This window comes from Salvelinus sp. IW2-2015, linkage group LG12 (genome assembly GCF_002910315.2).
Source record: "Salvelinus sp. IW2-2015 linkage group LG12, ASM291031v2, whole genome shotgun sequence".
NCBI lineage: Eukaryota > Metazoa > Chordata > Actinopteri > Salmoniformes > Salmonidae > Salvelinus > Salvelinus sp. IW2-2015.
Genome location: NC_036852.1, coordinates 10,034,876 through 10,046,291, shown reverse-complemented (window position 1 = coordinate 10,046,291; position 11,416 = coordinate 10,034,876). Strand labels below are relative to the sequence as shown.

Genomic DNA, 11,416 nt, shown 5'->3' with positions numbered 1-11,416 from the left:
GCTTGAAACATGTTGGTATTACAGACTCAGACAGGGAGAGGTTGAACATGTCAGTGAAGACACTTGCYAGTTGGTCAGCGCTTGCTCGGAGTACACGTCCTGGTAATCCGTCTGGCCCTGCGACCTTGTGAATGTTGACCTGTTTAAAGGTCTGTCTCACATGCTTCGTAAACAACAACAACAAGGTGTAAASTAACAGTGAAATGCTTACTTGCGGGTCCTTTTTCAACAATGCAGAGTTAAAGATTCAAAAGAAATATTAATTATAGTGACAGGGAATAGATATACATTGAATGTGTTGTGGGATGTGGAGGTAAAGAGCTCTCTTCAGGGGATTACATGTTTTTGTCGTCGCCCCCCCCCACTAACCATTACTACAAACCCTACACCGCCCTTTTTTTACAAGGACCATGGGGGCACCTAAATTGAAAAATGGAGGCACACGTAAAACAATATTTGAGCTATTAAAGCTAGAATCCTTAATTTGTCTAAATTAAAATTCCTGGTCACCCAGCAAAATATTGTAGGTCAAGTGATGGTGGGGGTAGACAGACAGGTATTTGTAATAACATTATTTGTCCTGTCTCAATTGACTGTAGGCTACAGCTACAACTAACCAATATTAACTCTTACCCGTATAACTAACGCTRACCCTTATATGAACCCTAACAGTAAGCCATCCGCAGGCTTAGCCAGTGACGTTGGGGGGGTAGACAGAGACTGACAGACAGGTGTGTAATAGTATCAATAACATTAACCATTATGTGCCTCTCTCCTCTACAGRTGGCCGTGAGAGGACCTGATACCGGCCCGGCACCCCGCTATGAGGACGTGGAGCGACAGTACGCAGCCCACTCCAGGTAGGCTGTGTGTGCCTGTCAGGGTCGGGCTCAATTCGAATTGAAGGCAGTTCATTTCAGGAAGTACATTTGAATTACGATTCAATAATAGAAAAAAAAGGCATTTCTTATTTTCAATGACTTTACAATGAATTGAAAAATAAAAGCTTCAGAATTTTATTTCAAATCACTTCCTGAATTGACTGCCTTCAATTTTGAATTGAGTCCAACCCTGGCGTGTGTGTCTGTGCATGCAAATCTGTCTGTCTGTATTCTTATCTGTTTTAGGCCACCATCAGCACGCGCACGCACGCACACACACACACACACACACACACACACTGCAGCAGAGCGAGTAATCCTCTTTAGAGCTTATAATTAAATCTGGAGTGTTTGCCTTGGGAGAGCCTCCTCATCCCGGGAGTAGCCCTGATCAGCTCCTGGGAGACAGAGAGGATCGACRGTGGATGGATCCTTTCTCTGCGCCACAGAGGTCCACCTAGATTATGCATGAGCATGATGCGGTTCTGTGCAGCTCAGTTTGTAGAGCACGGCCCAATGCCAAAGTCGTGGGTTCGATTCCGGCTGGGACCACCCATACGGAAATGTATGCACGCTCTACATTATATTATATAACAATTACCATGTTACTCTATCCGTCTGGCTCAACATCCTCATGTCAAATGTCACTTRCACACATGTAGACTTAGTATCTTCTGTAACATATACTCAAACACTCACACGCTCTTTCCCCTCTACCACCCACACACTCTGCTGTGTTAAAGTCCCCCAGCGCTAACCAGGAGAACACACCCCATAGATGGGTGCAGTGTGGTGGGCCTGGAAGACAACCAGAGCACACAGTGGAGCGGTGCGGAGAGAGCAGTCATTTCACGSGTTATTGCTCTGGCTGATATGAGGGGCACCAAGGAGAAGGGAGTGGAGCCACACTGACTGAGATGCACTATAACTAAACAGAGCATAGACTGACAGGAGCAGTGTGACTGATTGGGTCTGGAGAACTGTCTCTTCTAGACTGTGAGCTAATGCTAAGATTATGCTAACACATGTCTGACGAACTCATGGTGACTCGCACTCGACCGGTGTCGAATCGCAGGCGGTTAAATGAACTGTCGAGAGAAATGTCCGAGCTGTCGCTTAGCCCCCCTCTCTTCTGATTTTCGTGAGAGGTGTCAACCCCATAAGCCTTTGTTCAAGTCTCAGTGTGAGACGACAGTACACAGAGTGACAGGGCATTAAACCGCTGGTGGGGAGCGGCACGTTTTCAGCACCAGAACAAAGAGAGAATGAAGTGCTGCACGCACTTGCCTCCGAATGATTCATTCCAAACCTTGTACGTTTGCGCTCTTGTTTTTAGATGTTCACTCGAGGATGAAACACAAGCCCTGTACCCCAGAAACACTACATCTCCCCGAAGCGTCAATACCAAGACGAGGGGACCTAAATTTATTCCAGGAATTTGACAAAACAAAGAGAGAGAGATAGGGGGAATATATTTCTGGATTTTGGAGGGGGACAAATACAGAAAGAGGGAGAGAGAAATAGAGAGGGAAGTGAAATAAATGTGTTTTTCAAACCGAGCTGAACTTTGCTTCGAGATCCCCCCGGGCCCAGCTCATTGAAAGCCATTTCCTCTCAAATGAGTGTGTCTCTGCTGTGCGGCTGTGTTGCATTAGCATACATTTGGCCTGTCTTTTGTGAGGAAGGAGCCGACACTGGCTGTGTGGGGGGGGGGCTGCATGTCTGGAAGTCCAGTGCCTTAGGGGGGAATGGTGGTACCCCTCTATTCTCCCCATCCCAACCCCTGCTCCTGTAGTGGGGATCAGCTTTTCCCTAGACTGGGGTTTTGGTGATGGGGGGACAGGGAGGAAGAGGGGAGGGAGAGAGAGGGAGGGGTAAAACACACACACACTCTATCCCATATGGAGCACATTAAGGTCATTACTGTTCTGAAGCACTGGGTCATGGGCTCCACGGCTCAGCCCCAGGTTAGCCAATCAGAACGGCCCATGACCCGTAGGTGATTGGATTAGACTGCTGATCCGGGCTTGTGTGCATGAACGGTGGTCGCTGGGCTAATAATTGTGTGATTTAATGTGTAGCCGGTGGCCAGTGCTTCAGATGGAGGACTGATATTACCCTCATGAATTAGGGTGTGTGTGTGTGTGTGTGTGTGTGTGTGTGTGTGTGTGTGTGTGGTCTGCATGGCACATTTAACTCCAGAACTACAGTAGTAATGTAAATGTCTTCACAAAGTGCAACGCTACGCCATAAACCAGAAGGGTTGTCTGTGTGTCCTCCTCAACACCTGAGGACCAATCTGACCACACAAACACACTGCCCCTGACTTTAACCTTCCCTGGTCTCGTCTCAGTCGTTTTGTTCCACGGCACCTACAGTGTCTCCGACCCACTGATCCGTGGTCTCTTGTCTCCTCCTAATGATCCGTGATTGGAGCTGTGTGTGCGCGTTTTCTTGTGAGCATGGCTTAGCTCCCCGACAGATGGCCACGTCAGCGCTGTATGTCACTTAAACAGGTGCATGCTGGGCAAATGTTTGATCAGCACATGAGCATTGGTCTCTCACTAACCGCATCCCTTCTCGTTTCAATTCAGATCATTTCAATTCATTGACCTTTTATTGGCATGCTAAGTAATTGTAGGTTTCTCAGACCCAAGAGAAGAGTTAAACGGTAGACTTTCCGTCCCGTCTTCCTCATTCACGACGCTCCTTAACACGGGACATGATCCGGTGCTGTATGTATCAAGCGTCTCAGAGTAGGAGTGCCTTATGATCACAATGAAAACAATTACATGGACAGGGGTGAACTGATTCTAGATCAGCACTCCTACTGTGAGAAATGTTGTGAATATGGGTCCTGATCGGTTCTTCAAGTCTCTGCGGAACCTGTTAAGAAGTGATTTGAACTTTTTTGTTTGGCGTCGCCACTTCATTGCTCCCTTTTTGTGGCAGTGTGTTGCCGTTTCGGTCCGGAGTAAATGCAGGCCGCGGTACTCTTTCCCCCGCTAACTCTGTTTTCGATGAAACCGAGGGGCCCGTAATGAAATCAGTGTTTTGGAAATTAAACCGGTTTAGCCATTAGGCTTTCATAAAGGCATTATGTGGGCTCTGGCTGCCTGGAGAGCTCGCGCTCTTTCTGTTTCCCTCTTTTGGTCTCTTCTCCCTCTCCGACAGTCACCGAGGCAGGCACAAGCATTTTTGGAAAACGAAATCATGACCTTATAAATAAAACAAAGGGTAAACACACACTTTGAGTGAATGAGTCATCGACTGCTGACCAATGAGGTCACAAAACAGACGGAAAGATCTAGTCAAGGCTGACAATGTGTTTTAGATCTGAACCAGTTGAAGTAGCAGTAGTTCAATCTGGRAAGTTTATTTTTACCACTTAGTAATTGGCCACCAGGATATCTGGTAGAATTGTTGATGCTGTTCAGTCTCATTTTAGTCCGTGTTACTCCTSTGTAAAGGTCTCAGTGGGATAACAGTGTGTAATTCACACTGTACTCACTATAGAGTAGACGGAGCGATGGCAAACACAGAGACATTTTGTGCGTGGCGGTGTGCATGCTTGTCTGTGTGAAAGCCCTCTCCCCAATGTTTATCTAGCCTGGTTTGATTAACAATAACCTCTCTCTAAAGCAGCCTTTATCTTTAAAGGGATAGTTTGAGATTTTGGCAATGAACACCTTTATCTACCTCTCCAGAGTCAGATGAACTCGTGGATACCATGTGTATGTCTCTGTGTCCAGGAAGTTAAAGGTGGTAGTTTTGCGACTGGAGCAATGAATAGAAATCTACGGGTGTCTAGTTCTGGGGAAGTAGATAAATTGCCACGTTGCCAAATATCCCTTTAATGTGAAACCAGCCTGGTCTGGCCTCTGTCTCTAGCACTCAGCCTGCCATGTGTCTATGTCTATCCCTCCGTCTGTCTGTTATTTTGGAAAGTCCATAGCACAAACTGAAACATTCGCACGCATACACACACTTATGCAGATTGTCAGTAAGTGCTATGGACCCTCCAGAGAATGGGTTAGATCCCCTCCAAGCAACCTCTCCGTGGCCTCCATGGCTGCTAGCTACCAGCTGTGTTCCCTCCCACCAATGGAGTTTATTGGGGGTCAGATAAGAACCACAGGGCATAATTATCCTTCCGTTTCCTTGGGCAGGTGCAAATAGTCCCCTTCACTCACCAGGGCCAAATTCCTCCTTGGCGTAAGGTGGAAACTATGCCCAAATGTCATTGCACGCACGCACGCACGCACACACACACACACACACACACACACACACACACGCACACACGCGCACACGCACACACGCACACACGCACACACACAACACGCCACATAGACGCACACACACACAACACGCCACATAGACACACAGACCAAATGAACACACAACCCACCAGACACACACACACACCATCTCCCCATTTTCAGGCCACATCTCAAGGGCTGTTTGCATGGTATAGTATGTGTCCCAAAATGTAAATAGCACCCTATACCCTATATGGTGCACTACTTTTGACCAGAGCCTTATGGTCCCTGGTCAAAAGTAGTGTGCTATATTGCGAATAGGGTGYCATTTGGGATGCAGCTATAGAGTGGTGACAGTTGAGAGGTGTGAGTCAGATTCATTACATGACATGTTATTGGTAGCGTTCTCTTGGCCCATGTGGATAGGATCACACCTCCCTCTGTCAGGTTTTATTACATGGCCAAAAGTATGTGGACACCTGCTCGTCGAACATCTCATTCCAAAATCATGGAGTTTGTCGCCCCTTTGCTGCTATAACAGCCTCCACTCTTCTGGGAAGGCTTTCCACTACATGTTGGAACATTGCTGCTTCCATTCAGTCACAAGAKMATGATGTTGGGTGATTAGGCCTGGCTCGCAGTCGGCGTTCCAATTCATCCCAAAAGTTTTTGATGTGGTTGAGGTCAGGGCTCTGTGCAGGCCAGTCAAGTTCTTCCACACTGATCTCGACAAACCATTTCTGTATGGACCTCCCTTTCTGCATGGGGGAATTGTCATGCTGAAACAGGAAAGGGCTTTCCCAAAACTGTTGCCACAAAGTTGGAAACACAGAATCATCTAGAATGTCATTGTATGCTGTAGCGTTAAGATTTCCCTTCACTGGAACTAAGGGGTCTAGCTCGAACCATGACAATCAGACCAAKACCATTAATTCCTCCTCCACCAAACTTTACAGTTGCATTCAGGCAGGTAGTRTTCTCCTGGCATCGGACTGCTAGATGGTGAAGTGTGATTCATCACTCCAGAGAACGCGTTTCCACTGCTCCAGAGTCAAATGGCAGCGAGCTTTACACCACTCCAGCTGACRCTTGGCATTGCGCATGGTGATCTTTGGCKTGTTAGGCTGCTCGGACATGGAGACCATGAGCTCTTCAGTAAGGCCAATCTATTGCCAATGTTTGTCCATGGAGATTGCATGGCTGTGTGCTCGATGTTATACACCTGTCAGCAACGGGTGTGGCTGAAATAGCCGAATTCACTAAWTTGAAGGTGTGTCCACATACTTGTATGTATATATAGTGTATATTACACACCTTACACATACTCRCATACACTCACAGACACAAACATGCACACACACACGTACATATACATACCCACATACATACACACACATCCATTATACTGACATACATTTAGATACACATGTACATCCGCCATCACCTTTACACTCACATACATGTATACATGGAGTTTGAAAAGCCCTCGTTGTGCCCTCCTCTGTCTATCTCTCMGAGAGTAGAGCTCGCTGTCCACTCACAGGCGTGCTCAGTGTTGACGGCTCTGCACCTGTTGACTGTGTGTCATAACAAGTCGTGTATGTGCTTCCCTTGGGAGAKMTCTGGTGTGCGGGGCAGTGGACTAGGCGTGCCAGACAYCAACAGCATGTGGTTTATGTAGACGTGGTGCCCCTATGATGTCACTAAGGGCCAAGAGAGGCGATAAGGAGGGAGAGGAAGAGRGCGAGAGATGGAGAGAAATGAAAGCCAGATGTTTCATCACTAGTGATTAGSAGCCGGCCAGCGGGGGTTTTGAGGGAGGGGARAGCACCTGAGCCTTCACCCCAGSTCAAGGCCTCCGAAACAGGCTTTCACCTCCACATCCTCCTCCGTCTTCCCACTAGCCTAAACATCTTTCCACCAGCTTACAGAGGCCAAATCTGCCCTGAAATGACCCTTTCMCAGCATCACATCTATTAATCTATCCCTCTATCCGTCTCTCCATCCAGAGATTGAGGGATGGCTGGATTGATGAATAGATGGACATGTTATTGTCCTCAGCGGATGTAGAGCTGGTGGGTGGGATGTGGTTTATGGTCATGTGTTGTAATGCACCTTGGAGGAAGTGTGTGTGTGTGTGTGTGTGTGTGTGGTGTGCTGTTGTGTGTGTGTGTGTGTGTGTGTGTGTGTGTAAGTAAAGCAAGTTGGTATCACAAATGCATGTATGAAAATGTACAGGGAATTTACCAGTGCAGTTTCCCCTGTACTATCACCTCTATCTGACCTGGGAGAAGGCCTAGTTTTTGGCTTTGGTCCTGGTTGTTGGCTGTGTGTGTAACTTAGCCCAGGCAGGGCAGAGCGTGAGCAGAGAAAAATGTGAATGTGGCTGTGAAAGGTGATCCATCCTGCCTCTGTGAGTCACCCTGAGTGTCTCCTTACCCCAGGAGCTTAGCCCCCTAATCACCCCACAGTCACTGGGAGGGAATCCGAGACACCCAGCTGCCTGCAGCCTCCTTACTGCGCTACCCCCCCTGAGTCACACACTCACACACTCAATCAGATATGTGCATTTACACACAAGCGTATGCACACACACAAGTTGACTGAAAACACATTTTTCGGGAAAAAATGGTCTACACTCTAATGTTTCTGTCCTCTGTGTGTGGGTGTGTGTGTCGCAGGAGAACGGATCCGAATGACTACCCCACCCAGTCTAGGACAGCACCCGGTTACCCCGGCCGAGACAACTACTACCCCCCTAGAGAGGCCCAGCCCCGCCCCTCCAGCCTGCCCCGGGTCAACTCGCCCGCTGGGCCACCRCAGGTGGACCCCAGGTACTACCAAACCTCGCCCCACCGGGCTGCCCAGCGCCAGGATGTGCCCCCCGCACCAGGCACCCGTGCCCCCCGCTACGAGACAGTGGGCAGGGGCGGTTACCGTGACGCCAGCCCCGGCCGCTTCGCCAGCCCCGAGCGCCACGGCGACGGCTACAGGGACGGYAGGCAGCCRGACCCACGCCAGAAGAACCCCATGATCGGAGCGGTGTAGGTGTGATCGMTAGATGGACTCAGACTGGGGTTGCAGAATTCTGGTAACTTTCCCMAAATTCCRGATTTCCCAGAAATCCCAGTTGGAAGATTCCCAGGTTTCTACCTKATTTGATTTGATTTCTTCTTGATTCCCTGGATCTTCCATCCTGGGATTTCTGGAAAACCTGGGAATTTTGGAACGATTACTGACTACTCCAACCCTAAATCAGACGCACTCGTTGCTTCTCTACAGCCCCCCCGTCTGAAAACATCCCCCCTACCTCGTTTGGTGTCTCTGGATCTGAATGGGCTTGAGCCATACTGCTTACACCTATCCAGGTCTTTGAGATCCACAAACATCAAAGCAGTAGGGAAAGGGCTTGCATCCCAAATGGCACTCTATTCCCTATSTAGTGCACTTCTTTTGACCAGGTCAAAAGTAGTGCACTATGTAGGGAATAGGGTGCCATTTGGAAGGGGTGGTTTATGGACCAGGCCATCATCGGAACACCACTCCTCTCAGCTGCTGACATGTTTTAGAAGCAGTGAAGGTCTGTGTGTATAGAGGTATGTTTAGAAATGTATCTTTATGCGTGTGTGGGGATGTAAATAATGACTTTAGATTCACAGGGGTCCAGAATGACTGGAGGTAGACATGATGTACAGATTGGAAAGAGACTTTTAATTGATTACCAGCCGAGCTCTTGCAGGGTTGCTGGCTTGCACAAACTTAAAGACAGGCCCCTCCCCTTCTGGAACAACAGTGAGAGGCCAGGGATGGTAAAAWTAGGGTTTCGAGATAACGGAAGACAAAAAGACGACTGGACAAGAAGTTGACACTGGACAGGAAGTTGATCCTAAGAAACAAGGTCGGAGGAACAGGAGGTGAGAAACAGGAAATGAAGTCCACATCGAAGCATCTTTTCCYTCCTGCCGTGTCCCTTCCATCTGCCTTTTAGATGTGGGTGTTTTTAGAATTTGTTTTGATTTGGTTGTGGCCTTGGCTAAAAACCTTCCATTAACTGTTGTTTGCCTAAAACAAAAGTCTGCTGCCCATAATGTATTTTTTTAAGTAAAGTATAATGTGTGTGATGTTTATGATTTTAAAATGGCTATGTCAAATTTGGGTTATGTAATCGTAAAGACACTGTTGAACAAATGAAATGTTCTGTGTTGATGAACTATATTCATCACATCACATGTCCYGAATGGCACCCTATTCCCTATATACTGCACTTTTGAGCAGAACCCATATGGGCTGTGTCCATAGCCTTATGAGGCCTGGTCAAAAGTAGTGCACTAAATAGGGAATACAGTGCCATTTGGGACATAGCCACAGTCTCCAGTGATGAAGCCTARGAGAGACACTTTAACATGTTACTCATATGCACCGGGATTATCCTTTCTCTCCATTGATATCATTTCTCTTGTGTGATGGTAAAGAATCACAACGCTGACCGCTGATCATGTCATAWTGTACGTTAATGATGATACATTTTAACCTTTGTTTGTAAACGGATGTTTTTATATTGTGCTGTGCATGAAATATACATTGTAAATGATCATATACAGTATGCAAAGATACATCCATTTATTGTTCACCAATTTAGCTGTCTCATTTCACAGGATGATGAAATTGCGAAGTTATGCAAACGATCCCGATTATCAATCGCCAATATGATGACTCATCTCGCCCAAATGATTCATTAAGATTTTCAACCCAGTTTAGCCTTCCCATTGGAGATAAATTAGCCCCCTACGATAACAGAGAGGCCCAGGGTGCGTCCCAAATGGCACCCTATTCTCTACATAGTGCCATGCTTTTGACCAGGGCCCATTGGACCAGCTCATAGGGCTCTAGTCAAAAGTATTGCACTATTTAGGGAATAGGGTGCCATTTGGGACGCAGKCCCAGTCTTAATGCTGATAAAGACTGAATCACCCTCAACAATTAAGACTGAGGAGATCTCTGTGCTGAAGTGATTACCTCCCAATTTGCTCCCACAGAAATGGAAGTTCTGGCTGATTGGTGGAATTAGAGGTTGAAATGAGGATAATTAGAATCTGTTGAGGGCTCATTTTATCAGTTAGTGTTTAATTACTGCCGAGGCCAGTCGGTGTGTTTCAGACTTCATCCCAAATGGCACCCTATTTCCTACATAGTGCATTGCTTTTGACCAGGGCCAGTAGGGCATATTGGGGACGATTCTGACCCGAGTTAAGCATGCGTAAATGGAACGTAATTCCCTTTAATGCACACTCTCTGCATATTCTGACTGTGAATCTATGCATGATAATAGCATGCTGTTCACCCGCTATTCGTTTTGGGTGGAGACCTAAGAAATAAAGGTGTGTTTGAGGTGTCTAAAGCTGTATTCTGACCTTGACTTAATGCCACGACCTTTTACGCACGAGGAAACMATGAATAACATATGTACTGTGGCCCATTTTCCTYAGTGAATTAGGCTGTAAATAGCTATGCAGTTAATCAAACATTTTATTGTGTGCTCTCATAATTTGCGTGGATGAAATTTGGAATACCAAGCTATAGGTTTGTAGGGCTGAACCTGCCGAGTTGATGTATGCACTTTAAAATGTTTTAATTATATACCCAAGCTTTTTTTCAGTGTTTTTTTTTACAATTTGTATCATGTTAAATATTAGCCACTATCAGGAGCCACTGTCGGTAATACCCACAGACATTTATTCACTGAATAAAAATATAAACGCAACATGTAAAGTGTTTGTCCCATGTTTTGAGCTGAAATAAAAGATTCCAGAAATGTTCCATTCTCACTAAAAGCTTATTTCTCTCATTTTGTGCACAAATTTGTTTTCATCCCTGTTAGTTAGCAATTCTCCTTTGCCAAGATAATCCATCCACTTGACAGGGGTGGCATATCAAGAAGCAGATTAAACAACATGATCATTACACATGTGCACCTTGTGTTGGGGACAATAAAAGCCCACTCTAAAATCTGCAGATGTCTCACACAACACAATGCCACAGATGTTAAAAGTTTCAAGAGAGTGTACAATTGGCATGCTGACTGCAGGGATGTCCACCAGAGCTGTTGCCAGATAATTTAGTGTTCATTTCTCTACCATAAGCCGCCTCCGAACGTCGTTTTAGAGAATTTGGCAGTATGTCCAACCGGCCTCACAACTGCAGACCACATGATTGGCGTTGTGTGGGCAAGTAGTTTGCTGATGTCAACATTGTGAACAGAGTGCGCCATGGTGG

At 46.6% G+C, this 11,416-nt stretch overlaps 1 protein-coding gene across 5 annotated transcripts in view; it reads left to right on the top strand.

Moving 5' to 3' along the window:
* Nucleotides 1-10,959, top strand: part of pard3ba (par-3 family cell polarity regulator beta a) — a 198,442-nt gene extending 187,483 nt beyond the window's left edge. For all 5 annotated transcript variants that reach the window (XM_023997820.2, XM_023997819.2, XM_023997823.2 and 2 more), the window contains 2 exons: nt 784-860; nt 7,825-10,959. In XM_023997820.2, the coding sequence (XP_023853588.1) occupies nt 784-860; nt 7,825-8,191 (444 nt within the window). In that variant the 3' untranslated portion in view covers nt 8,192-10,959. The remainder of the gene's footprint in view (nt 1-783; nt 861-7,824) is intronic.
* Nucleotides 10,960-11,416: the final 457 nt, after the last annotated feature.